The following is a 26,896-nucleotide window of genomic DNA, read 5'->3' on the forward strand; positions in this document are numbered from 1 at the left end:
TAAATTGCTATTACTGTCTTGGTTCCTTTGTCAACACACTCTTCTGATCCACCCGCCACCATTCTGATGATGATACCTTTTAGTTTCTTTTGAGAGTCCCTGTTCATTTGGGTCTCCATCTATCTATCTCGTCTACATTGAGCACCAACTATGTTCTAATCATTGTGGATTTTGTCCAAGATTTTGTCTGTTCCTGGATAAACTCATACATTTAAAAAAAAACTATTACCAATGATTTGAAGTTATCCTTATCTCTGCCTTGACATTTATAGTCTTTCACATTTACTAAATTCTCCAGCTAGGTGTCTTAAATAACCTAGATGTCCTCATACATAACAGGTCTCAAACTGAACTTAGCACCCCACTCCCAGATCCAAGACCATTCTTCCTATTCTGGTCAACGCTTCTACCCACCCACCAAGTCACCCAAACCAGGAACACGGAAACAGTCCTAAATTCCATTTGCCTGTTCACCACTCAGATCAATCACACAGTCTAATTATCTTATCTCCCAAGTAGCAGAAGCCATCCTCATCTAATTACCACAATTAGTCTCTTGCTTTCACTCTTATTACCAGCCTCTACTCATTTATTTTAAGATTGCTTTCTCAATTACTATACAATATTTAAGGTGGTTGTAAATATATATATAAATAATACTAATATATACTCATCTCCACACCTAGGAAATAAAAACAATTCTCCTGAATTTGTTATCATTTCCACGCATTTGTATAATTTTACTACATATTTATGTACATAACAGAGAGATCTAGTTTATGTTTAAGCTTTATACGAGGAATATCATACCTACGCATTCTTCTACAACTTGCTATTTTTTGCTCATCATCACATTTGTGAGCACCACCCATGCTGATACGGGCAGCTCTACTTCATTCACTTTCACTGTAATATAGCATTATACAGTAATATAATATATAATCTTTTTGTCTGTTCTATAAATGGGACATTTTGTTCTTCCAGTTTATTGCTGTCATGAACAATGCTGCAGAACTACTTTTCTAAAATGCAGAAAGCCCTCTCCTTTGCAAGAGTGCTCTCCTCTGCCTAAAACTGTCATCTAACACAATGCTCTTCCCCCTAGTCTAAAAGGTTAGGTTCCACCGAGCAGCCTTTGGGTTACAGAAGGAGGTAAGGGGGGGCTCAATTGAGCCCTGTTTACTCTGACAATCTCAACATTCACCAAATTATGATTTCAAGGGTTCTAAATTATTTTTTATCCATTCACATCACTGAACTTTAGTTTTGAAAAACATTCCTAAAGTTAAATTCTTGAGAAGAGAGCTACTTACCTTAATTCAATGATATCATGTGGGAAAACTCAAAATGTATAAAAATCACATGCAAAGGAAAACCTTACCATCCATATTCGAATCCCATCTGCCAAGGAATACACCTGTGCGAACTCCTCACTCAGGGCTGTCTTGCCCCCACTGTTTACTGGGGAGAGGAGAGGTTACATTCAGTTAACACAGTTCACTACTGCAACATGAAGCCCAAAGTCACCTCCCAATCTCCGCAAAGGAAAACTCTTCCCCTGACACTTGCACATGGGGGTTCCTAAGAGAGGACTGGGGGAAAAAAACAATCAATTAAACCACAAACACCTGTAATGGGTTCTCTGTGTTACTTCAAACTAACTTTTTTCAAACAAACAGCATCTGGAATGGATATACTGTTAAAGTAAAATATTAAAAGTAAAAATATAAAAGTAAAATATAAAAAAATTAAAAGCAAAATAAAAATTATTAAAAGTGAGTAAAAAATAATTATTGACATGGAAAATCTACAAACAATAAATGCTGGAGAGGGTGTGGAGAAAAGGGAACCCTCTTGCAGTGTTGGTGGGAATGTAAATTGATACAGCCACTATGGAGAACAGTATGGAGGTTCCTTAAAAAACTAAAAATAGAACTACCATATGACCCAGCAATCCCACTACTGGGCATATACCCAGAGAAAACCATAATTCAAGAAGAGTCATGTACCAAAATGTTCATTGCAGCTCTATTTACAATAGCCAGGACATGGAAGCAACCTAAGTGTCCATCAACAGATGAATGGATAAAGAAGATGTGGCACATATATACAATGGAATATTACTCAGCCATAAAATGAAACGAAACTGAGTTATTTGTAGTGAGGTGGATGGACCTAGAGACTGTCATACAGAGTGAAGTAAGTCAGAAAGAGAAAAACAAATATCATATGCTAACACACATATATGGAATCTAAAAAAAAAAAAAATGGTTCTGAAGAAGCTAGGGGCAGGACAGGAATAAAGATGCAGACGTAGAGAATGGACTTGAGGACGTGAGGAGGGGGAAGGGTAAGCTGAGACGAAGTGAGAGAGTGGCATGGACATATATACACTACCAAATGTAAAATAGATAGCTAGTGGGAAGCAGCCGCATAGCACAGGGAGATCAGCTCGGTGCTTTGTGACCACCTAGAGGGGTGGGATAGGGAGGGTGGGAGGGAGACGCAAGAGGGAGGGGATATGGGGATATATGTATATGTATAGCTGATTCACTTTGTTATACAGCAGCAACTAACACAACAATGTAAAGCAATTATACCCCAATAAAGATGTTAAAAAAAAAAACATGGAAAAAAGTTCATGGTATATAGTAAGTAAAAAAGGCTGATAATGAAACAGTATGTACAAAGTTGTCTTATTTGAAAAGAGTATACATAGTAAAAACATGGTGTGTATATATACATACGTACACATATAAATATACCTAAATAAAAGGCCAGGTAGATATATAGAAAAATGATAACAGAAAAATGTTCTTGAAGTGGTGAGATTATAGTTGATAATTACTTTAAGCTTTTCTGTACTTTGTAAGTTTCTACATGAATAGGTATTATTTTTATAATTAGAAAAATAACAAAAAAGTTCTCTTTTTTCTTTTTTAAAGAAAGACCCATGAGGCCTGTCCCTTTTCATCTAAAAACCAAAGGATAAACTACTAGAACACAGTGACGCTCTCTGTTTAGCCAATGTAAATGCAATGTATTTTCTGAATACCTAGAATGTGCCAGGCTCTATACCAGGCACTGGGAAACACTATGCTGAAAAAAACAAACATGGTTCCTGCCCTCAAGCAGCTTAGAGTCTAGTTGAAAAACTCCTCCCGTACATTTCTAACCCAAAAGGGTGACAAATTTTTAGACAAAGATGAGCAAATTAGCTAGACAAGGACCACTCTCAAAGTAGTTCAGTCTTGAAGAACCCATGAATAGCCCCTTAGAGGCAGGGACAGAAAGAACTGGGAACTAACTTTACCTCTTTCAAAGCAACAGTGGTAGGTATTCTAGAAACAACTTGTATTCGGTAAAATATTTCTAGTTCCTACATTTGATTGTGTGTTTCTTAACTGCAAATAGGTATGTGATAGCTGAACATGATGTGAAAAAGAGCTGGGGGAGAGTTCTATCTCTCAGCTTTTAACTCACAAGGCTTTTATCCTTCCACTGAAAGTTCCCACAGGTAACAAAGGCTGTCCAGTTGTCTTACTACAATTTGATTATGGAAACATGTACCGAATTTTTTTTTTCAAAACCATACAGGTCAGCAGGCCCCTCATGCCCGGCAGCAATATACTCTCCCATGTGACAGTTGTTTACTTAAACCACTCATGCTTCAGTACAGTTTTATTTACTTGAGCAGCTTCTTAAAGGAAATATTAAGATTTGAAGGAGTAATTGAGATGATCTGGACATCAGGAAATAAACTCTGCAATGTGGGACACACAGGACTAAGCAATAAAGGTAGCAGTGCTAATAATATCAACAATAATAATAATTAGAGCAATAAGCAATTACCTACTCTAAGAAAGGAAGCATTTGTTCCTGCTTCTTTCATCAGCACCACGGAAAGAACACATATCCTGCCAAAGTGCTTGGGACAGCCCATAACTTGTCTTTACGTTGGGTTTGAAATGTTTTTCCCCTGAAAGATTATGCGTAGGGAGAGACCCTCCCTCTCCGTGGGTCCTGTTAGGCTGCAGTCTACACTTATAGTAAATACACAGAGATGGTATCCCTGGGGGACATGAGGAAAAGAAATGGCAAGGAGCAGGCTATCAACAAAGGAAACCAAGCAGGGATGATGCTACAAAGAAGCTGCAAGTCTAAAGATGGAGTTAATACCTGCATTTCCTCCTTGGTTATCAGCACATTCAATTACCTAAACATCTCAGGTTTAAATTGGAATTTCTTAGCATGTTACGGATAAGGATACTCAGGTGCAGAAAGGTTATCTGATTAACCTGAAGCTGCACAACTTCTAGTTTGTGAGCTGGGACTACAACCCAAGTTAAGGTTTCTTTCCATTAAACTTCTCGCCAGTTTTCCATGAGAATTCTGGATAAAGACAAATTACCTGCTAATTAGGAAACTCAAGGCTACTTGCTATATACTGCAATCTGCTAACTATAAATTGGTCACAAATCTTTTGACTGGCAAAGTAGGACTGACAAGATGAAGTCTATAGTTGTAGAAGTATGTTTATGTTCCAAAATATTTTACAACTTTCACTTAAGATAAGCTTTCTTAAAACTTAGCAATTGGCCTTCAGATCAAAAACATTCCCTGTAATATAAGTTACCATATTTTTGCAGCTTCTCATATAAATCTGGAGTGCGATACACCAGAGCAGCAAAGGTGGCGTTCACAGCTTGATCAATAGTGGAACCAGCAACTATATCTGTCTTTGGGGCCTGTTTTCTACATGCCTGTATGAATCCTTTGAAAAGTTCTGAATATGGCCCACAGAAGTTCTGGGCAGGATCTGACTGTGCAAAGTCAAGAAGAAATTGGTGGCAGGGATCATCAGGGATGTTCTTAACCTGGGAACAACAACAACAAGAAAAACCATCATGTTTAATGCATTCATTCAAAAAATAAAGTTTACTGAACACCTACTAGGCCAAAGCAGAAGTATAAAACACGGTGCTTACTCTCAGGAAGTTTCAATCTACTTGGGGGAGATCAGACAGATACATGGGTTAAAAAAAAAGGTAAACATAAATAAAACATTAAAAGCATTAAAACTACCACTACTGTAAAGCATAAGATTATCAAGTGCCAAATGCCTAGAAGGGACACCCAGTGCTGAGAATTCACAGGAGGGAGCTCCTGGCAGTTAAAGTAACTAAGAAAAGCCTCCTGGAGGGGACGGGCTTTGGACTGGACCCTGAAGACTGGGCAGGTTTGGCCCTGAGGAACACAACCATGAGCAAAAGTTAAGAGTCAGTGGGGAGACTGACCTGGCCTGAAGTCTCAGCTGGGGAGTGGTGGGAACTAGAGTCAGATAGGTAAGGTGAAAGGAGACTGTAGAGAGCCTTGACTGTCACACTGAGGAGTTTAGACTTCACCCTGTGGGCAACGGGGAGCCATTAATGGTGCTTGGCAGTGGAATGACAAGATAATGCAGTGATTAAAAAAAACTTGGTAGGTACCAATGTAACAACGCAAGTGCAAGATGAGGGTCTGAATAAAGATGGAGACAGAGGAAACAGACAGTGGTGAACATCTCAAGGAAGAAGCCACAGGGCTTGCAGCTGACTGGACAGGAAAGGTGAGAACAAGGTGGGGATAAAGGTGATGCCAGGGAGCAGTGGTTCAATGCCTAGGAAACAATAATGACAGTAACAGGAGCGAGAAGTCCAGGGAGACGTCCTGGTTTTACACCTCTGAGTTAAAGGGCATCAGAACACTTAAATGGAAATACCTGACAGGAAGATGGGGATACATGACTGGAGCCTGAGAGAAGAACCAGGGCTGGAAACTGACATTTAGGTATTTTTCACACAGATATGACAACAGAAGAGAGGAGACAGCATCAAGTCTTGGAGGGGTGCAGGAAAGGGGAGAAAGCCCAAATGAAGCCTACTCTTTAGAGAAGGAGGAAGAAGAGAGGTCAATAAAGGGGGTAGATGGAGTGGTGAGATTAAGAGAAGACAGTGGGCTGCCATGGAATAAGAGAAGGAGCAGAGAGGCAAAGGAGAAGAGAAGCTGAGCAAGAACCCCTGGATTCAGCAATTAACTACTGAAGAACTGGGGTAGGGGGAGGCAGGAAGAAGGGAGGAAAAGTAGTAGAGCAGAGAGAGAAGGGCGGAGAGATGAAGAAGAGACAGTGGGCAAACTTGTTTCGTTTTTAATTATTATAAGCCTAAATAATGTGTTACTGTTCCATGGAGAACAAATAAGTACAGCATAAATCATTTATTCTGAAGTTTGACTCAGCGGGCACCGGAAATAGACTCGACTTGTTTAATAACTCCATCAAGAGAGATTTACTGAGCACCTACTGTATATCACTGAAGAGTCAGTCAGTCAATACTTCTGAAGACCCGTTACACTGGCCCCTGTGGTGCACAGTGGGGACCCCAAGTGAACAAGGGATATAGTTTCTGCCCTCGAGGAGCTAACAGCTCAGTGGGGGTGATAAGATACAAACACAGACGTTTATAATTTAAAGTAATAAATATTAGTAAACATTTCCCATTCCAAATACAAAGACAAGAGAAGAACAAATACCTCCTTATTATCCTGGGGTGGGTGAGTGGGCCAGCTTGCTTCTAATCCCAACTCTGGACATATTTGGTGCCTGAAGACAGGTTTCCACAAGGGGGAGTTTAGGACTAATGCCATTTTTGCCTGAGGTATTGCCATGTTACTTCCTAACTCTGGAAAGAGAAAAAGAAGGCTGATGAGAGTTCTATTTTTTCCTTAATATACTGAGAATCTTTGAACTGGTGAAGAAAAGGTTTTAAAAAAACTTGGGCATTAAGACTTGGAGGGAATTCACACACATTTAGCAGAATGTAATTGTGATACTTCATAAACAAATACCCCAATGAACCCAAGCCATCAGGCAGTCCTGAAATGCTACCATTCTCTACGACAGCTTCAGTTACAGGTGCCTCTGAAATGACTTAACCCGTGTAGTAAGTTGAAAACAGAATGGGAACTACCTCTAGGGTATAACAGGAGACCATTTAGAAACGTTTCATTATGGGGACATGTTCACAATTCATAAACTTAAGTTTGTAAAAAAAATAGCAGCAATAATTAAATATCCACCATGTATGTGTTTATGAATAAACAAAGAAAAAAGACAAGATAGAAATAGATTAAAATGTTAATAATAGTTATCTCTGGGTATTAGGATTAAAAATGGCTTTTCCCCTTGGCTTTTTTCCGTTACGCAATTTTTGTATGATGTTTTACTTTTAAAGTGAGGAAAAACTCAAGACATGATATAGAAATAAAATAGGCTAGCAAGTTTCGTTCTATTTCTTGTTTCACTCATCCTTGGATGAATTTAACAAATAAGTTGAAGAAATCACTTTAAGGCTAAATCCATGTTCACATATTTATACATATTCACACAAATATTCAGATAATTAGAGAATATACAATTAATTTATTCCATATTTCTGCCTTCTTGTTGGAGTATACCAAAATTGACTCACAAAAAAATGATAACAATGCTGCCCAAACTCAGCTCCCTCCCCACTTGTCCTCCATAGACAGGGAATCCACCATGTCCTTCCTTGGCAATGTGCCCCAGTGTCTGAGTCAAGCAACTTGATGAAAATGGTGTCAAGTAGACATCTTATTCTGGTTTAGTTTAAAGGAAACTGAAAGGGAATTTTATCAATCCCCTTTGCTCTGCTGCTATGTGGAGACAACTTACACAAAAGGGGTACTACCTTGCTCTTCAATGTGGCTGTTAGCAAGAAGGGAAGGGATGGTCTGTGGACTTACGATGCACGGATTTGAGTGCCATGCACTGGGAAGCGAGGCGTCCCATCAGCCGGGAAACAAGGAGCTGTAAATCCAAGCCCCAAGACACGGCGACATCAGGCAGGCCATAGGCAGTGACGGTGAATTTGTAGCCCCACTCATTGTTGCTGCTGTCAGAGTGAAAGAGAAACTGCAGCCGGGGACCAGCCTTAAAGGTCACTTTCTAGAGACAAACAAAAAAGTCATGTGGTCAAACTGATTAGAGAAGGTAGCATTTCAATAATAAGCATGTTCTTCGCGACTCAAAAAAATCTAAATATAAGATTGGTCTAAATATAAAATTGGTCCCTGGAGGTCCAGTGGTTAAGACCCCGCGCCTCCACTGCAAGGGGCATGGGTTTGGTCCCTGGTCAGGGAACTAAGATCCCACATGCCACGTGGCCAAAAAAAAAAAAAAAAAAAAAAAAATTGGTCTATATTCTCACCATTATATCTTATCACCCCCACCAAAACTACTAAAGGAGAAATGTATAATGGAGTGACTGAAACAGAAAATTCACAACTGCATCTTATGAAGAAGCAAAGTTGAAAACTGCTGGTCGGTTTTCTAAACCTCAGATGCCCATCTGCCCACCACCTACTCAGCCAGAGAGCATGCTGCCCGCTCCTCTGCTCCCAATCAAGACCGCTGACAGCAGAGAGAAGGTCAACAGTGAAGCAGGACTTAACTTCCCAGTCCCAGAGACCATGCGGCCCTAACTGTGAGGGAGATCCTGGCTTTCATCACCATGGTCAGGGCCCTCCTGGACTCACTGGCCCTTTCTTGCTAAGGATTACAACTCCCCATTTACTCTGACAATGTGATATAAACCAGGGGTGGCAAACTGTTCCTATGAAGAATCAGAGAGTAAATCGTTAGACTTTCTGCGCCATACAGCCTCTGTTGCGATGACTCAACTCCACCACTAAAGTGCCAACGCAGCTACAGATGAAACAAACAAATGGGCGCGGCTGTATCCCCAAAAAACTTTATTTACAAAACAGGTATTGAACTCTGCTATAAGCACTTCCTTTTACGAAAGTGTAATATAAGTGCTTCCCTTCAAAGACCATATCTCTATTACTGCCTGAGGCTGACAAAAGGAGAAGAATTGACACAGAAGCAAGTATCACATGGCTCTCTGGGAACATCACTCACCTTGGGCCATTTATCAGTGCCAACTTTTGTGTCATAGCGTGTTTTCCCACCTCTAGCATCGGTAAATTCCAGATAATCATACCTGTGAAAGCATAATCTTTATCACTTTCCGTCTCTCATTTCTGATCCATTATTGCTTGGGGAAAAAGAACAGGTGAGTTGTACCTTTTCTCAGTTTCACATCGCTCATCAAATTCCACCTCAAAATAGGTTGCCCCTGGGCTAACAAAGACAGACACCTCATGGCAGTTATTTTCATAGTTGTGAGCAGACTCCTTGGTCCACGTATGTAACACCACAGGACGTTCCTGTTGCCAAGTCTCCACATCCAGCTATGTAGACAAACGAGTTAAGAAAGAAGGGTTTTCATCACTCTACATCCAGCCACACACAGGAAACTGCTGTGCATCAGTGCCCCAGACAGTAGCCTTTGACATCCCTACATGAATCATCACACAGGCTAAAAATATACCTGATGTTCCCATCTATACATATCGATCAACATACATTTATTCAGCAGAGAAGACATGGGGTTTCTATTGCGTTATAGTAACTCTGATTAGCTTTTATTTTTCTAACTATGACTATCTGTAAGAACTATTTCTTACAAACCAGTACCAGCATGAAGTTCCAGTACTAGCATGAAAGACCTTACACTCCTATTTGGGACCCTGGCAAACCCGAGCCCACCTTGTCTTCTCCCTCCCTTTTTCAGTCTTTGCTTTTTTTGTCTTTAAAATAGGCTTTAAAATATATGCCCTTTCTACTCCCACAGAGTTGTGAGATTCAAACAAGACAGTGAAAAAACATTTTGTCCTGTAAGGCTGAGTAAGGGAGAAAATGCTTTTAAATACCCAACCCTCTAATTTGCCTTTCAACACAGATTTTCTCTTCTGGACTTCAATTTGGTTAATCATTCACATGGTTTTGATATAATTTCATGTGCTGTAGAACAATTAAATTAATCTATGTACAGCTTCCTCTGTGTCTCCTGTCTAATGCTGACCATGTACCAAATCAACTCAGACTGGCATTTATTCTTGCTGTCAAAACCAACACTGATAAAGCTGATAGGCACTGATAAAGTACTGATAAAACAGAGGGGGCTCTTCTAGAGGTAACTTATTCGTGTAGACCCGTAACTGAGTGGTATGTCTCATTACGTGTGGTCACAGCGTTCCTAAGAGGGGATACAAAGCAGGTTCAAATGCCAGCTCGAGGTACCTTGCTCAGTCCTCCATCAGGGTCACTGCAGAGCTCCTTCAACAGCTCTGTCAGGGCACTGAACTCTCTCAAGAGCGTGCAGTGTGAAATATCTAATGTGCAAAAGTCCAGCAGAAAGATCACCTACAGGAAGATGAACGAAGCACTTAGCGCCCACCTCAGACTCTGCCCCCTCCCACCCCTTACAAATGGCTGCCACTCTGTCTTACCAGTTGACGAGCTGCCATTGAAAACACCGAATTACATAATTTTTCTACTACAGTTTTCCCACTATACTGTGACAAAAGGGATTCCAAAATCACTCTCATGCGTGCCAGAAACTGTCCCACATCTGCCAAAACATAAAGAAAATAATTAATATTTTATATGGTAGAAACATCACTTACTTGGTCATCATCAAGGACAAAGCTGGAGAGGGTCACAGAAGCTGTAGAGGGAATTCCCCGTCAGAGAAGACCATGAGACCATTTCAGTGTCATACAAACGTTTTCCTCTGGGAGGGAAAAGCACTGCGAATCTCAGTAAAAGTTTACTTTTAAAGTGAGTGATTTTTTTTTTTTTGTCTTTGCTACTTTTCCATGGGGTGGAGATATCCCTTTTATAAGTGAAGGTACATGGCTGACCAACCCAGCTGCTGGTCTGCCTCTCCCTTTGTTTACAAAGGGCCCGCCTCTAGGTACGCCATGTGACAGGCCAAACTTGAAGAGCCAAGACTCAATGCTGTAAGCATTTTTGACATGGCTGCTGAGACCAAGTTTGATGGAACTGATTTTTCTACATACAACTTCTCAGAACCCGTTGGGTTTTGTATAATTTTCTGTGGGTTTATGGGACATGAATATTTTCAGTACCAGCAAAGATCACAGAAGTGCTCACATGTACCTTAGATTTTTAAAGTTCAAGACTTTCTTTTTTGGATAATTTGCTTAAAACAGGGAAGACAGACTCTACTGAAGAATATAGTATCATCTAAGAGTGCTGTATGACCGCAGAGGCAATGTTTAGGCCGTGAAATGACCCAACCGTACAATAAAAACACTTAGGCATACTACTTCATTCAGACAGGAAACTGAGCAAAAAGACATGCTACAGAATTCCATTTTAAGAAGAAAAAAACAACCCGAAGACAGATCTGATTTGTAATAATGAAATGAAAACAACACACACTCTGTTCTATGTGAGGTACTAAGAAGAGAGCACACACAGAGTCAAACCCAAACACCTATCTGTTTTCATGGATTTTGTACTGAAACTCACATTTTTCAATAAGGTCAGCGGCAAGATCTTTGGCTCCAGAGTCTGTGCTCTTCAGCTGCAGGTAGCACCAGGACAGCAGGCTGCCTTGGACAGACCAGAACAGGGAGAAGAGCACAGAGCCCACCTCCCCTTGGGCCCCATCGACCATCAGCAGCTCACACTACAAGGGAGGAGAGAAATGGAAAGTGTTTACAACAGGCCATTCACAGAACACAGCCAGGGGCATTCTGTAAGAGAGCAGCTGTCACACACAAAGAGATTCTAGGGAAGTGGGGAATATTTATGACAGAGCTTTCAACCCAAAAGTGACCAAGAAAGACGGCATTATGAAAACTCCTCTCTTGCCCTCCAGCTGTTCAGAGCCTTTATAGATGTTGGACTCCACGTTCCCCCTTCCACCCCTTAGGAACCTTACCCCACGGTTATCTTCTCTCTCTCTCTCTCTCACACTCACACTCACACACACACACACACACATCTTCAATAATTCCTTTTCTCTCTGGCTCCTTCCCCTGAGCCTTCAATCAAATCTCTTCCATTTTAAAAGACAATTCTTTATCCCACTACAGCTCTCTAACCATCATCTTTATTCTCCAGTTTCTCTGAAGAGTCAAATGACCTCTAGGGATAAATTCTTGCACCTACAAACCACAAGATATATTACTTCCATGTAAATGCCCCAAACTGGAAACAACCCAACTCTCCCTTCCCTCCAAAGTAAAATGCATAAATAATTTATGGCAGATTCATAAGGGGAATATTGTGTACCAGTGGGTTGGGGGTGCGGGGGGAGAACTGCAGCACATACATCAACATGCATGAATCTCAAAAATGCTGTTGGGTGAAAAAAACTTGTCCCAGAAGACTGTATGCCACATGATTCCATTAAAGACCAAAACCAGGGAAAACAAGCCTGCTATGTAGGGATAAGTAGAAAGAAACACAAGGAAATGATGAATATAAATTTCAGAATGGTGGTTACCTCTGACGAGGAAGGAGGAAGGTGAGCCATGGAAGGGCACTGGGCAGGGAGGGGCAGACTGCAAAAATACTGGTAATGTTCCACTTCTTAAAATGGATAGTTGTTTCTTTAAAGTGTGCATCAATATATATATTTGTGTACATGTGTTCCATCTGAAAAAGCTGCCTGCACCTGCTGTGCCTGCCTTTCCCCTCCCTGCCATTCTACCCCTCCTGCACCCACCACTCGTTGAAGCCATTCCTCAAAGGCATTAGTTGCCACCTAGAGAGCAAAGCCTCCCCACTTAACCTCAGCCCTGGGAGCTGTGCCAGCCACGGTCCTACTTGAAGCTCTCTCCTCCCTCAGCTTCTGTGGCCCCTGACTTTCTTCCTGACTCTCCTTCTTACTCTCCTGGCTGCCCTTTCTACACAGATGCCCACAGGCGATGAGAGAACACTGACATTCATGGCTTCAACTATCACCTGCTGGTGAATGACTGCAAATCTCCATTTCCAGCACTGACTCAGCTCCTGAGGGTCCAACCAGACACTGTCACCTGAAGTCCTCCCAGAACCATAAACCCAACATGTTCGAAGCCTAGCCGTTAGCACTCTCCTCTTCAAATACCTGCTCCTCCCCATCTTGTCACTGGCCTTTTACATATGCTGTTCTGTTAAGAACACCCCTTCCTCTGTGCCTGATCAGACTCCGTTTGTGGGCTCACAAGGAGCTCCAGCACCACTTCCTCCAAAAAGCCCTTCCCAAGCTCTACTGCCTTCTTCCACCAGATGGGGTCAGGTGTGCTCTTCTGTACCCACAAGACCTACGCTTTTAGGCCCTTACTGTATTATGACTGATCACATGTTTGCCTGCTTCTCAAGACCGTGCTCTTTTGGCACTGTACCCCCGTGCCTAGCACAGGGCCCGGCACGCAGCAGGCTTCTCGTGGATCTCTACTGAATTAACAGACTTGCGAGAAATTTTTCAGACTAGGTACATTTCTGACCACCTTGAAAAAAAGTTTTTTTAAATCTAACTCTTCTTCTTTAGTACAACCATAAATGTTTCTTATTCAAAAAGATAATTCAAGGAAATATCTCAATGGCTGCAGTGATCCCTGGCCTGGGAGGTTTGGTGAAGTTTCTAACTTCCTTTGTATCACAGGAAAGTGACAGGGAAGAAAAGACAATCACGTGATCTCCAAATAGTGAAGATTATGAGGAAGTCTCTTGGACAAATGCTATCTCACTTCTCTACGTACAACTCACAGCACACCTGACCAAGTGGAAAGGGGACAAGACTAAGAGTCGAATAGCCTGGGTTTTAGTCCTGGCTCCAGCACATACCGACTCACGCAGGAGGCAGAATTAACACCCACGAAAACCAGTGAGAACACTGGAGTCTTCTGCCCAGGGGCACTGATGATGGGAACGTAGAACTTAAATCAGCAGTCTGGGAAACACAGAATTTAGATGAGCTCCAGGAGAAAGGGAAAGTGTGGGAAATGGCAGAAATAAAAACAGATGAGAATGAGACACGGCTAACCAGGGCAGAGCAAAAACTGATGGGCAGTAGGCTGGAGTAAGATTTTTAAGGGAGACTCAAGAGATGGATCTGGAAAGAAGACAGAAAGGAGAAAATAACCAAAGAGAACATTAATGTGACAGCAGAAAATAGAGCATTGATTAAAAACAATTAAGGCTTATAAAGTCAATACATTACCTTAAAGAACACAAGCATCACAGTAAAATAAAAATAACCCTGAATTTAAACTAATATTAGGTCTAAATAGTGGCCAGTCCAGTGTGACCTAGCACACTACAAATGACAACCCAGCACACTGAAAGCTCTCTAAGGTCCCTGTGAGCAAATGGGGGGGGGGGGTAAGTGCTGAGTGGCCTATCACCGCAGGCAGCTGGGAATGAACGAAATCATGGCTCCAGAAGCAACCTGAAAACAGCAAAGCACTAACAAAAACATAAGAGATTTAAAGACACCAAGTTCAGCCACGTCATTAAACACATCAAGGGTGTAGTCTGCACTCTCCCCACATCTCCTCTACCTCCCTGGTTCCTGTATTTTATCCAGAGAGGTAGTGCTTGGTCCCCTACTACAGGGCTTTGCTACTTCAGAATCTCTGGGGGTACTTGACATAATGCAGAGTTTTAAGCCCTACCCCCAGAGACTCTAAATCAGTAGCTTGGGATGGGACCGAGAAATCCAAACGTTTGCCACAATGTACCAGGCGATTCTGATCCAGGTGACAAATGGACTACATTTTGAGAAACAAAATCCTTCATGTTAAAAAAAGAAAAGAAAAGAAAAAAACTTTAAAATTTAGCACAGAAAAAAAGAGACCATCTTTTCAGATTTGATTAGCCTGTGGGTTTGCTAAGTAATCTTAAATTTTAAAAAAAGTTAAAGGCTTTTTCCACAGAATTCACACCACAAATATATGACTATGCCCTGGGCTCACTGACTGACACCAGAAGGGCACTCAGTAAATACCCATTCCTCCTTTTCAAAGGGAGTCTTAATGAGCACTTTCAGGTATTTATTGCTGGCTGACTACCAAGGGGCAGGGAAGCAACCTCTCGCTCATTTTGCAGGAGCTGCTAACTAGAAGCAAAGGCAGGCGGGGAAACCTCTGTGCTCGTGTGTGACAGTCGTAGGCAAAGTTACAATCATGCTGTAAATGAGGGCTAAAGGGGAAGGAGCTACGACTGCCCCACCCCGTCTCCTAAAGGCAAGAGGCAAAGGAAACAGAGCGGCATCAGTTACCTCTCGAGCAGCAACAGAGAGCAGAGTGCTCATGACGGCCAGCACTTCACTGATGTCCGTGTCGACCAGGTCGCCTTTCTCAGGTAACAGCAGAAGGCCGCCTGGATCCTTATCACTGAAAGGACACAAATTAGTCATGACACCTTGTTTCAGGAAGGGGATTTTCACGCTGTCTATCTCAAAAGGTTCCAAAAGAGAACCTAGCAAGATTTCACTGTCAGTTCTATGGGATGTGAGGAGTTTGGGTCAGGAAAAGGCCAGGGTCCCAGCTGGGTCTGTGCCACTGTCTGTCCACATGTACTTATGTAAGCACAGGCCCATAAATCTTCAAGTCCTTAGAAAAGATTCCAGGGAATAAATATGATGAATAAATCACCTTGGCCACCAACAGGAAATAAACCTAATCTCATGACTGCTAATCTGACAATCCAGGCTAAACATTCCCTGTGTCTTCAAAGTTTCTTCACATGAGCCCCAGCCTCTTTCATCATCCTTGATACTCGATTCTGAAGACATTTTATACAGTCCTCTAAATCTGGCCTCCGTACCAGGTATAGTCTCACGTGCAGACAGCTGCTCAGGTTTTTAGTCCCCTCCCTCCTTCAAGAGTCTATACCTCTAATAATGCAACCTACAGGCCCATGAGCTTCTTTGGGAGTCAAAGCAGGTAATGGTCTCCACGTCACCCCTCTCAGCACAATTTTTGCTAAACTACCCCTCTGTGCCTCTGCAGTTGGGCTTGGGCTTTAATGTATCTGGGTTTTTAGACTTGAGGACTGGACCCCAAACTCCTTCAGCTTCTTTTTTGTCTTCAAAAATCATGTAGAAACTGAAGCATTCAAGGAGATTCCCCATGGGTTCAACTCTAAAGTGTGTTACAGTGACGGACTTGGAGCAAACTCTTGACAAGACTATTATTCTACCACTATTTTGGTCACTTCTGAGTCTAGTGATACCTCACTCTAGAAACCTGGCTGAGTGAGGGAAGTACTTGGTTACTCCAAAAGCACATGAAAGGAAGGGAGAGCTCAAGAAAACAACGTTGCAAAGATCTGAAATACTGGACAACTGAAAAGAACTGTAAACTTACCTAAAATACGTGCAGAGTGAGCGGAAAGTGAGCTGCAGGGACTGCTTGTGTTCCTGCTCAGTGACATTCTTCTAGAAAACAAGACACTGCGGATTCAGGAAATCTATTCCACAACATTCTAGAGCCCTAGAGCAGCACAAAACGCCACGGCCCACTGATCCCAAACATGGGGAAAGCCGGGGTCAGCAGACCACCTCACGGGCCCAACTTAGACCTGGCCTAGCGCGAAGAGGGAGCAGAACCAAGAGACGGCAGGTTTGCTTCTGTTCATTGCTGAAGCTGACATTTTCAAGCCTTCCTGCAGGAAAGCTTGATGCAAATGTTTAGGAAGGTGACTTCCAAAAGATGTCTATTTTCATCCCTGGGCAGGCCATCCCAAGAGGAGGGGACAGAGACAGAGCGCCTTTCTTGTGAGCTTTCTGTTTGTTTTTTTTAAACAGGATCTAAGCTTTCTCTGTATAAGTCCGAACAGCCTACGGTGACAGTTAAAGGAATCACACCCCCTGATGAGGCTATGGGTTACTCTGGGGGCACTTTTTTTTTTCTTAATTCAATAAATGTGTTGAACACCTATTGCTATGCAAGGCACTGGGGGAGATTTCCAGAGGATTTAAGACCCGGGGCCCTGCCTGGCACAAGAGGCTGGGAGAGATAAGATATGGTCACAAATGACAGCAGTTCAATTCATCTGCATGAGAAGCGAAAAAAAATATAGACCTTACCACTGCTGTCAGATAGATGGGCAAAGGAAAAGTTAACGAGCTGCTTTACTAACACACAGCAATGTCATTCAAGAGGTCACATGTCCTCTATTTTTCCGTGTGGGACACGAGCTAACAAAAAAACCATTCGCTCAGCTGCCTGATAAATGCTTCCAGCAAACAAGTGGGACAGAGATTCATCCACAATTCAGAGTCAGCTGATACTGTCAAAGGTTAAAACTCACGAAGTAAAAACTGATCCAAAGGGAACCCCTCATGCACTGTTGGTGGGAATGTAATTGGTGCAGCCTTTATAGAAAACAGGAATGGCTTTTGAGGGTGCTCAAAAAATTAAAAACAGAACTACCATATGATCCAGCAAATTCCACTCCTGGATGTTTATCCAGAGAAAACAAAAACACTAATTAGAAAAGATATATGCACCCTCATATTCATTGCAGCATTATTTACGATAGCCAAGATATGGAAGCAACCTAAGTGCCCATCAACAGATGAACGGATAAAGAAGATGTGAGATACACACACACACACACACACACACACACACACGATGAATGAATATTAGCCATAAAATCTCACCACTTGTGACAACATGGATGGACCTAGAGGGTATTATGCTAAGTGAAATAAGTCACACAGAGAAAGACAAATATTGTATGATTTCATTTATATGTAGAATTTAAAAAACAAAATAAATGAACAAACATAACAAAACAGGAACAAAGTCATAGATACAAAGAACAAACAGGTGGTTCCCAGAGGGGAGAGGGATGGAAGGAGGGAAGAAATAGATGAGGGAAATTAAGAGGTACAAACTTCCAGCTGCAGATTAAATGAGTCGCAGGTATGAAATGTACAGTGTGGGGAATATAGTCAATAACTATGTAATATCTTCATATGGTGACATATCATGAAATAAACTTATCGTGGTGATCATTTTGAAATGTACAGAAATATTGAATCACTATGCTGTATAACAGGAAATAATGTAGTGCTGCAGGTCAATTATAATTCAAAAACAAACAAACTCATAGAAAAAGAGATAAGAGGCAGGGGTCGGAGGAACTGGATGAAGGCAGTCAAAAGGTACAAACTTCTAGGTATAAGCTAAATACTCGTGATGTAACGTACAACATGATCAATGTGATTAACACTGCTGCGTGTTATATATGAAAGTGGTCAAGAGAGTAAATCCTAAGAGTTCTCATCACAAGGAGAAAAATTTTTTTTCTGTTTCTTTGAGATTTCTTTAATTTATATGAGATGATGGATGTTCATCCAATTTATTGTGATAATCATTTCACGATGTATGTAAGTCAAATTATTATGCTGTGCACCTTAAACTTATACAATGATGTATGTCAATATATCTCAATAAAACTAGAAGAAAGAAACCTGATCCCTCAAGCTGATATGGAAATTTTGCAGAGAGCTGAAAACAACCAAAGATCCTCCCTCCTCTTGGAAATCCTCCATCACTTAACCTGAACAAGATTCTCCTCTAAACACCTATTGCGTATAGGGTCAGTTTTTCCTTGTGGCAGTGCCCCCAAACAGACTGCAGTCATTTGGCATCACATTTTATGCTTCTTTTATTGCCTTTTTTGTTTCTATGGGGCTTTATGCATCCGACAGGGCACTTTTATTGCATTTACTAATTAGTTGTTACATACAGAAATGCCCTTTTAAATGCTGCATCTCGTTTTCTTCATCAAAGTCTTCTCAGTACTTCTAATAGTTGTTTGTCTAAACAGACAAATAATGATTATTTGTTTTATTCTTTCTGATTGTTATTTTTAAAATTTCTTTTCCGTGTCCTACAGCACTGGCTAGGCCTTCTAATATAATATCAAAGAGAAGCAGTGACAGTAAGCATCCTTGTTTTATACCTCACTTTGGAAGGGATGAGTCAGTGTCCCAAAGACCAGTACATTGTTTATTGTAGGTTTTGGATACATGCCCTCCAAGAGATTAAGGAACTTCCCTTTTATATCAAGTTTGCTAAGGGTTTTGTTGTTTGAACCATCATCAGAAGTTAATCTTATTAAAATTTTTTCTGCATTTATCAATATGATTTTTTTCCTCTCTGATTTCATTGACTGATTTTCTAATGTTAAACCATCCTTGCATTCCTAGGCTAAATCATAATTTTGGGTGGGAAGATTAAAACTTGGTTGTATTTTCTTTACAGATATAAACTGAAATATTTATGAATAAAATAAGTCAGGGATTTACTCTGAAATAATAATGGGGGGTGGGAGTGGGTGAAGTATATTACAGATGAAACAAGATTAGCCTAAGTTTATAATTATTGAATCTAGGTGATGAGTACACTTGGGGGGTTGGAGGGATTCATTATATGTATTATTTAATCTAGTTTTGTGTTTAATTTTCCCATAATAAAAAGTTAAAATGGCGGCTTCCCTGGTGGATCAGTGGTTAAGAATCTGCCTGTCAATGCAGGGGACTCGGGTTTGAGCCCTGGTCTCGGAAGATCCCACATGCCACAGAGCAACTAAGCCCGAGCGCCACAACTACTGAGCCCACGTGCTGAAACTACTAAAGCCCGCGTGCCTAGAGCCTGTGCTCCATAACAAGAGAAGCCACCATAATGAGAAGCCTGCACACCAGAAGGAAGAGTAGCCCCCACTCAACACAACTAAAGAAAGCCCACGTACAGCAATGAAGACCTAATGCAGCCACAAATAAATAAATAAATTTATTTAAAAAAAAAAAAGTTAAGATGTTGGAACTTCCCTGATGGTCCAGTGGTTAAGAATCCTCCTGCCAATGCAGGGGACTAAGGTTTGATCCCTGGTCGGGGAACTAAGATCCCACATGCTGCAAGCAACTAAGCCCACGCGCCACAACTAGAGAGCCCTCATGCCGCAGCTACAGAGCCCACACACTCTGGAGCCCATGCGCCACCAGAGAGAAGCCTGTGCACCACAACTAGACAGAAGCCCGCGCACCACCACGAACAGCCCACGCGCCGCAATGAAAGATCCCATGTGCCACAACTAAGACCCAAAATAAATACATAAATAAAAATAAATATTAAATAAAAGGTTAAAATGTTAAAAAGAACACTTGGTTGTAGGCATGTCATAAAGCTGAAGGAGACTAAACTCTCCCTTTGTGATTCAACAGGTTCTAAAACAGAGGTCAGGATTATCTCTCATCCCCACCCTGAGTACAGCGCTATGTCCTTAGATACTTGTGTCCCACACAAAACTTTGCACACAGTATTAAATACACATTTGGGAAACTGAAACTGAGAGGATATTCAGAGAAAACAAAGACTAATAAGTTTCACCCCAACAGAGTTCTGGAATGGAATCCATACTTTTAACGTAAATAATTACCATCATGGTGAAGAGATGGTCCCGCCGGGTCTGTCGATCAGGAAAGAAGACGGCAGCCCCATTAAGAAGGGTATTCCTGACTTCTTGTTTCAATATTTCCATGGGTGCAGAGTCTCCATCCACCCTATCCACCACTGGTAAAAATGAATAATCGGCTTTAATATATCCCACCTATTCACTTACAATATATGTATCGGCTGTAGCCCATACACTCGCTACCAGAGCAAAGAAATACTTCTGTACAGACTAGGCAATGTAAAGAAATTATATTTTTATTTGTTTACGTTTAACAAAAATAAAGACTCTATGTACCAGTTTTTACATTATTTCTGTCCTTTTGAGACACAACTTGGCGAAGCCTTAAAAATAACTTCAGATGATCATGTGTTTTATTCTCAATTAATATTATCATCTCCCCCACCTCAATCTATCAGCCTCATCCCCATGTCTCAGCTGAAGTAAAGACTGGAGTGTGATAGCAATTACTCTCAATATAACACAACTGTATATCAGAAACCAGGAGGAAGTCGTTGAAGAGGGACTAAATCCTGAACTCCAAATAATGATTCAAAAGAGGATCATGGAAACTCATTTTCCAAAGATGTAAACCCTTTCCTGGGTTTGCATGGTCAGAGGACCCCCTGTTCTCTAAAGCAAAAGGCCCTGCAGGCTACGAGCTCAGGGTCACAGTAAAGAAGAACCCCAATCCCTACCATCACACAGGTGTGTGTAGAGCTCCTTGGCGGCCTCTACCCGCCTACGGCTCATGCTTGGAGCCTTGGCGTCCTCAGAGGTGGCCGACACGTCTCCTTGCAGAACGGAGAAACAGCTCTGGAGGAGCTGCAGAAGCAGGGTTTGGGCACAGATGCATTCTTCCCTTGGGCTACAGAAAGACAAAGAACATCAGAGAGCAAAAATGCAAGTTGCTTTTACCCTCCAAGCCAAACAACTATCTACAAAGGGCTCTCCCCGCTAGGCATCAGGCTCAGTAAAAAGAATGCCAACCAGAGGCAGAAAGGTGGAAAGGAAAGAACAATGGACTGGGTAGTGACTGAAAACACAGACCCTGTCTGACTGTGCCCACTCTGGGCAAAGAAATACACCTCTGATTCTGTTTCTTCAGTAGTATAATGAGAATACTATAATACTTGACCTGCTTATCATTATAAGGTTGTAATATAAATGACAAAATGCTTGCAAAAACACTGCCCTAATAAAGCACTTTGTAGAAATGTAAGGTGTTTATTTTCAACAATAACCAAATCTTTCAAATCAGAGCAATATAAACTAGTAGGAAGTAAAACATCTTGGAAGAAAAAAATTGTCCATTTAGAACAGCAAAACTCTGTTTTCAGTTGTGCTTATCAATATCTGATTATCACCTTGTAACAAATTCTGACTTACTTTTGCTTTAATTTACTGTAAAAATCCCAGAAGATCTGCAAATCAAGACCCGCGAAGTCCAGAAAAGATCTGTATTTTAAGCCACTTTCTTTCTGCTGTACCTAAAAAATAATAAAGACCAGAAAAAATAAAATTGAAACATGTATTTAGAGAAATATTGTAGTGGCTCATTTACTTCTCACTGTTAAGGGATAAGGTGGCTCCGCATGTGTAAAATTCCAACATAACTGATGCTTACTCTTAAACTAAAAAGTCCGTGAACAACTGTTTTTGGTGTGAAACTTTCTAAAATACGTGTGTTTGTGTACGTATGTACGTGAATGTATATATACACATAACACATACACACACATCCCTATGAAAGCTCCTTGACTTCATAGATTCTACACCTGGAACGTAAGAGAATCTTTACTTGGTGATGATTATTGTCCAGGACCATCCTGCAGCATGTTTTGACCCTTCCCTGCATGTAGGCTGAAAGATCAATTCTACTGTAATCGCTTCTGCTACTCCTAAGCATCTCCCTCTCATTTGCTATTTTCTGCTGTGATAGGAGAGCTCCAATAACAAAGACCAAACAATCCATATACAAATTGAGTCACCAGCCTCTGAACATGCCCTGAAGCAGAATGCAGGTCAAGAGTAGATACTGTTGCGTAGCACATGTGAGAGGGCTCCACTGGGTTCCTGAGTGATAAGCCATGTTCTCTACAGTGATGGCTGCAAGAACCTTTCTTTGAGTAGACTGTCACTGTGTTTTTATTAGTGACTGTAGAAGTCAGTATCAAAAACACAATGTTCACAGCAGCATTGTTTACAATAGCCAAGATATGGAAGCAACCTAAGTGTCCATCAACAAATGAATGGATAAAGAAGATACGGTATATGTATATGATGGAATATTACTCAGCCATAAGTAGAATGAAATTTTTCCATTTGTGACAACATGGATGGACCTGGAGGGTATTATACCTAATGAAATAAGTCAGACAGAGAAGACAAATACTGTAAGTTTTCACTTATATGTGGAATCTAAAAAATGAAATAAACAAGCAAATATAACAAAGCAGAAACAGACTCACAGTTGCAGAGAACAAACTAGTGGTTACCAGAGGGGAGTGGAGTGTGGGGAAGGGCAAAAATAGGTGAAGGAGATTAAGAGGTACAAACTACTAGGTATAAAATAAAATTTAAGTTACAAGGATATAATGTACAATACAGGGAATATAGTCAATATTTTATAATAACTTTGCATGGAGTATAATCTATAAAAATATCGGGTTACTATGTTGTATACCTGAAACTAATACTGTAAGTCAACTATATTTGAATTAAAAAAAATCCTGTTATTATTTTTGGTACTTTTAGTAAACAAAGAGAATTCACCTACACTTCAGGAATAATTCTAGGACTTAAAGAAGACATAAATTCCACAAATGTGCTTTGTCTCCCTGTCAACCAAAGCTGGGGCTCTTTAAGATCTGCATGTAGGTGTATCCCAGGAAACCTCACGATGGTGGCCACATGCCACTTCGTCTTCCACTGACTGATGCCATTAATGCCCAACGCCTCACTCCCCTTGGCCTCCCAACGTCATCACAGCAGCATGATGCCTGCCGTCCTCATTCGTACTGCATGGCTTCAGCAGGGCCAGGTTTCACTGGTTGGTGTTCCTTTCCCCAAACACTGTCGTTACTCTTCCCAAAGGAATGAGGTCTAACAACTGAGGAAACACTACCAGGTCGTGGGCGAGCTGCTGGATGAACTGAAGGGTCCTGAGGAGCAGTGTGGCCCCACAGACGCTCTCCTCCACGCCCTTTCTGCAGTGAGTACGGACGATGCTCTGCTCTGCTTCTGCCCTCGCGGGCCGGAGGTACCCACTGATGCTCAAGCCTTGTACTCCCAGGCGCTCTGCCGACTCCTGGCGGGTGCAGAGGAACTTCACCATCAAATACTGGAAAAGGACAAGACAGAGGTGAGGAGAAGGACTTAGAAGCCCCAGGTACTGACGAAAGGAAGATAAAGGCCTTTCTGGGCAGGTCTTCCTGTGACTTTAATAATTAATGAGGTACCACTATGCCTAGCACTGGAGACACAAAGTATAAGCCCAGCATCTACAACAAACAGGGAAGAGACAATACAAACGCTGAAGTCAGGTTTGGGGAAAGATCGCAATAAGAGAAACGGCACTATTCCTGCTTCAAGGCAAAAACAGGATAAGACAGGATGAATAAGAGAAAGACGTCTGCTCTGTGGCACAGTCATTTTGAAACAGACAACAGCTATATGGTGAAAAGAGTCAATGACTGCCCTAAGGGATCATCTCCAAGCCCCCAATTACCTGTAATCCATGTGCTGGGAGCCCAGGACACAGCCTTGTCTGCTCAAAGCTAAAACCATTTGCAAAGCCCAACTTCTATGCACACTCTCTGCTTATTATAGTGAAAGTTCCTTTGTTGAGGGCCTTTCAGAATCCACTACTCAGCTGCACAAATATTTACTGAGCACCTACTATGTACAAGCCCTAAAGATAGTTCTTGTTTCTCTTTTTTAAGCTTCTTACTAAGATTCACAACAGAGGTTAAGTAGCCAGATAACCATTGTTTCTACGAAAAGATACCTCTCTTGCATTTAGGCCTGTGGACTTACTGCTCCCTCAGCCTGAGAGGCCCTTCTCCACACCTCTCAGCCTGGCTAAAGATGACAGCTTAATCAACTTTCAACACTTGGCATCGCACCAACTTTCCTGGGAAGCCTTCCCTAGTGAATTCCAGGCTGGGTAAATGTTGTTCCTCTGGGCTGCAACAGCCCCCTGTGTGTCTCTTTATCAGCCCATATCACACTGTCTCATACATCTGTGTCTCCCACTAGACTCGGAGCTCCGTGAGGGTCATGATCACGTCTGATTCACCTCCAGGGTTCCAGTGCTGGCACAGGGCCGGCACACAATAACCGCTTGATAAACACTTACAGTACAAAAGGAGGGGAGTGGGCAGGTGTGCGAAGGCCACACCTCACTGACACTTACCTTGGCAACCCTGCACTGTTGCAACTTGACATCTGCTTCATCCCACTCTTCCTCCAGCTCAAACCAGCCAATAGGATCATCCTCGCCAAGGTTATCAGACGGGCAACCAATCCTGTAAACACAAAGGTAATCACAGAATGTTCTCCTATTCCTAAACTTCTCAAGGGTCTAATGAATAAGGCACCACCTAAATGGCATTTAACTTGTTTACACGGCCTGTCGGTTAACAGTCAAGGATGGGGTGTGGCACGTGGGCCTCTATGAGCATACAAGGGAGCTGGCGGTAACATCCTCCCCATTTCTCAGCCTCCTCATCTGTGCAATGGGAACTATTATTAGTCCCAAATATAACCTGGGAACTAAGGAGAAAGTCTGCTTCCCTAGATAACTTGCTTATCTGAAGAATGAGACCTGAAGTCAAGGCATCTGAGATGAAGCTACTCAGGAATAAGGTACAATGCAACAGCTGGTGTGTGCTTCTGGAAAGATCCAAAGGAGAGGCAGGTTCAGTTTTCTTTCCCTAGGTCTGGCTAACATAGGTACGACCGGCCTGAGATTCACAACTGCAACAACTGAAGGGTAAAAGCTGAGGAGCTTTCAGATCCTGAAGCTCCAAAAAAGGAAAACTTCAGCCTTCACAGGCCTCAGGATTTTTCCCTATTACTTAAGAAGTCCTTCCAGGGAAGCATTTCAACCCAAAGGCTGAAGAAGTACAACTGTGTGCTGTTTCTTTTTTTTTTTTTTAATTTATTTATTTTTGGCTACGTTGGGTCTTCGTTGCTGCACACGGGTTTTCTCTAGTTGCGGCAAGTAGGGGCTACTGTTTGTTGTGGTGTGCGGGCTTCTCATTGCATTGGCTTCTCCTGTTGCGGAGCACAGACTCTAGGCACGCGGGCTTCAGTAGTTGTGGCACGTGGTCTCAACAGTTGTGGCTCGTGGGCTCTAGAGTGCAGGCTCAGTAGTTGTGGCGCACGGGCTTAGTTGCTCCGTGGCAGGTAGGATCTTCCCGGACCAGGGCTTGAACCCGTGTCCCCTGTGTTAGCAGGCAGATTCTTAACCACTGCACCACCAGGGAAGCCCATGTTTCTTTTTAAAATTGGATACTTGAATGGTACTTCCTTTTTACGAATTAAATAACTGAGAAGGAGAAAATGGCAGTCTTTTCAAGTAACATTCCTAAAACTTTAAACTATTTAGTCTGTGATAGGCTAACAAGCTAGCCAACACATGGGTATTCTGTATAGATAAGATAAGCAAACACAGGGATTTACAAGAAGAAAACAGCAAGAAGAAAAAGACAAAGGACCCAGAGTAGGTTTTGTAACAGAGAGAAAAAAACATTCTCTTCTTACAGTTAAGTCTTTCTTAGCATAAACCTTTCATGATATAGTTAACCCTAAAACCAATGGGACAGGTGGTATTCCGTCTTAGCCCAAAACCATGCCAATGACTTTCATCAATATGGTGTGTTTGAGGATTTTTCAATTCACCCTTTGGGAGTCATCAAGGAAATCCTTGAGATACAGAGAGCTGGCAGGATGTCAGAGAGTGGGGAGAAGCAACCTTGCTCACTACACCCACTCACAGGCAGGGTGGAGAAAACAGAGCTAAGAATCAGTCCTCTTAAATATGTACAGCAACCAAACAGCTGGTCCCAGAGTGTGCTAACTGACCAATGTCTGACCAGAGGGCAGACAAAAAAAAAAAAAGGCAAGAAGACAGACACATGTTTATTACCATTTTGACCTCCAAACTGGAGAGGGACTGATAATATGTAGCCCAAGCAAATCAGGATTTCAGAGTAGTTCAGGCTGGAACCAGGAGCTAAAATCAACAAGGGACTAGCAAATAAGCCTGCATTTAGGTTCCAAAAAAAATCATCCTATATAAGATGTGAAAGATCTTGTTGGACAGCAGGTTTAGGGGAAAAAAACCCTATATTAATATGTCCCAGGAGTGGGACACAGCTACTTAAAAACAAGTGTATCTCTAGTTATTGTTTAAAAAGAAAAGCATCTTTTAAAAAAGCATGTATGCATGATGGGAGAGATTTGTTTCAATTCATTTAGAGGGCTGAAATTAAG

The 26,896-nt window shown here is 41.7% G+C and overlaps 1 protein-coding gene across 6 annotated transcripts in view; it reads right to left on the bottom strand.

Annotated features, from left to right (window-relative positions):
• Positions 1 to 26,896, bottom strand: part of ZZEF1 (zinc finger ZZ-type and EF-hand domain containing 1) — a 128,116-nt gene that overhangs the window by 47,263 nt on the left and 53,957 nt on the right. For 4 of the 6 annotated variants that reach the window (XM_033423178.2, XM_033423176.2, XM_033423174.2 and 1 more), the window contains exons 12-27: positions 24,813 to 24,924; positions 23,523 to 23,738; positions 21,785 to 21,885; positions 21,094 to 21,263; positions 20,381 to 20,514; positions 16,294 to 16,364; positions 15,204 to 15,318; positions 11,462 to 11,621; positions 10,414 to 10,535; positions 10,205 to 10,327; positions 9,146 to 9,312; positions 8,981 to 9,062; positions 7,804 to 8,005; positions 6,571 to 6,719; positions 4,637 to 4,877; positions 1,382 to 1,461 (exon numbers count right to left, since the gene is read on the bottom strand). In XM_033423178.2, coding sequence (XP_033279069.2) covers positions 1,382 to 1,461; positions 4,637 to 4,877; positions 6,571 to 6,719; positions 7,804 to 8,005; positions 8,981 to 9,062; positions 9,146 to 9,312; positions 10,205 to 10,327; positions 10,414 to 10,535; positions 11,462 to 11,621; positions 15,204 to 15,318; positions 16,294 to 16,364; positions 20,381 to 20,514; positions 21,094 to 21,263; positions 21,785 to 21,885; positions 23,523 to 23,738; positions 24,813 to 24,924 — 2,245 coding nt within the window. The remainder of the gene's footprint in view (positions 1 to 1,381; positions 1,462 to 4,636; positions 4,878 to 6,570; positions 6,720 to 7,803; positions 8,006 to 8,980; positions 9,063 to 9,145; positions 9,313 to 10,204; positions 10,328 to 10,413; positions 10,536 to 11,461; positions 11,622 to 15,203; positions 15,319 to 16,293; positions 16,365 to 20,380; positions 20,515 to 21,093; positions 21,264 to 21,784; positions 21,886 to 23,522; positions 23,739 to 24,812; positions 24,925 to 26,896) is intronic. The other 2 variants (XM_033423181.2, XM_033423175.2) reach the window with 1 other exon arrangement.

Source organism: Orcinus orca, chromosome 19, assembly GCF_937001465.1.
Source record: "Orcinus orca chromosome 19, mOrcOrc1.1, whole genome shotgun sequence".
Classification (NCBI taxonomy): Eukaryota; Metazoa; Chordata; class Mammalia; order Artiodactyla; family Delphinidae; genus Orcinus; species Orcinus orca.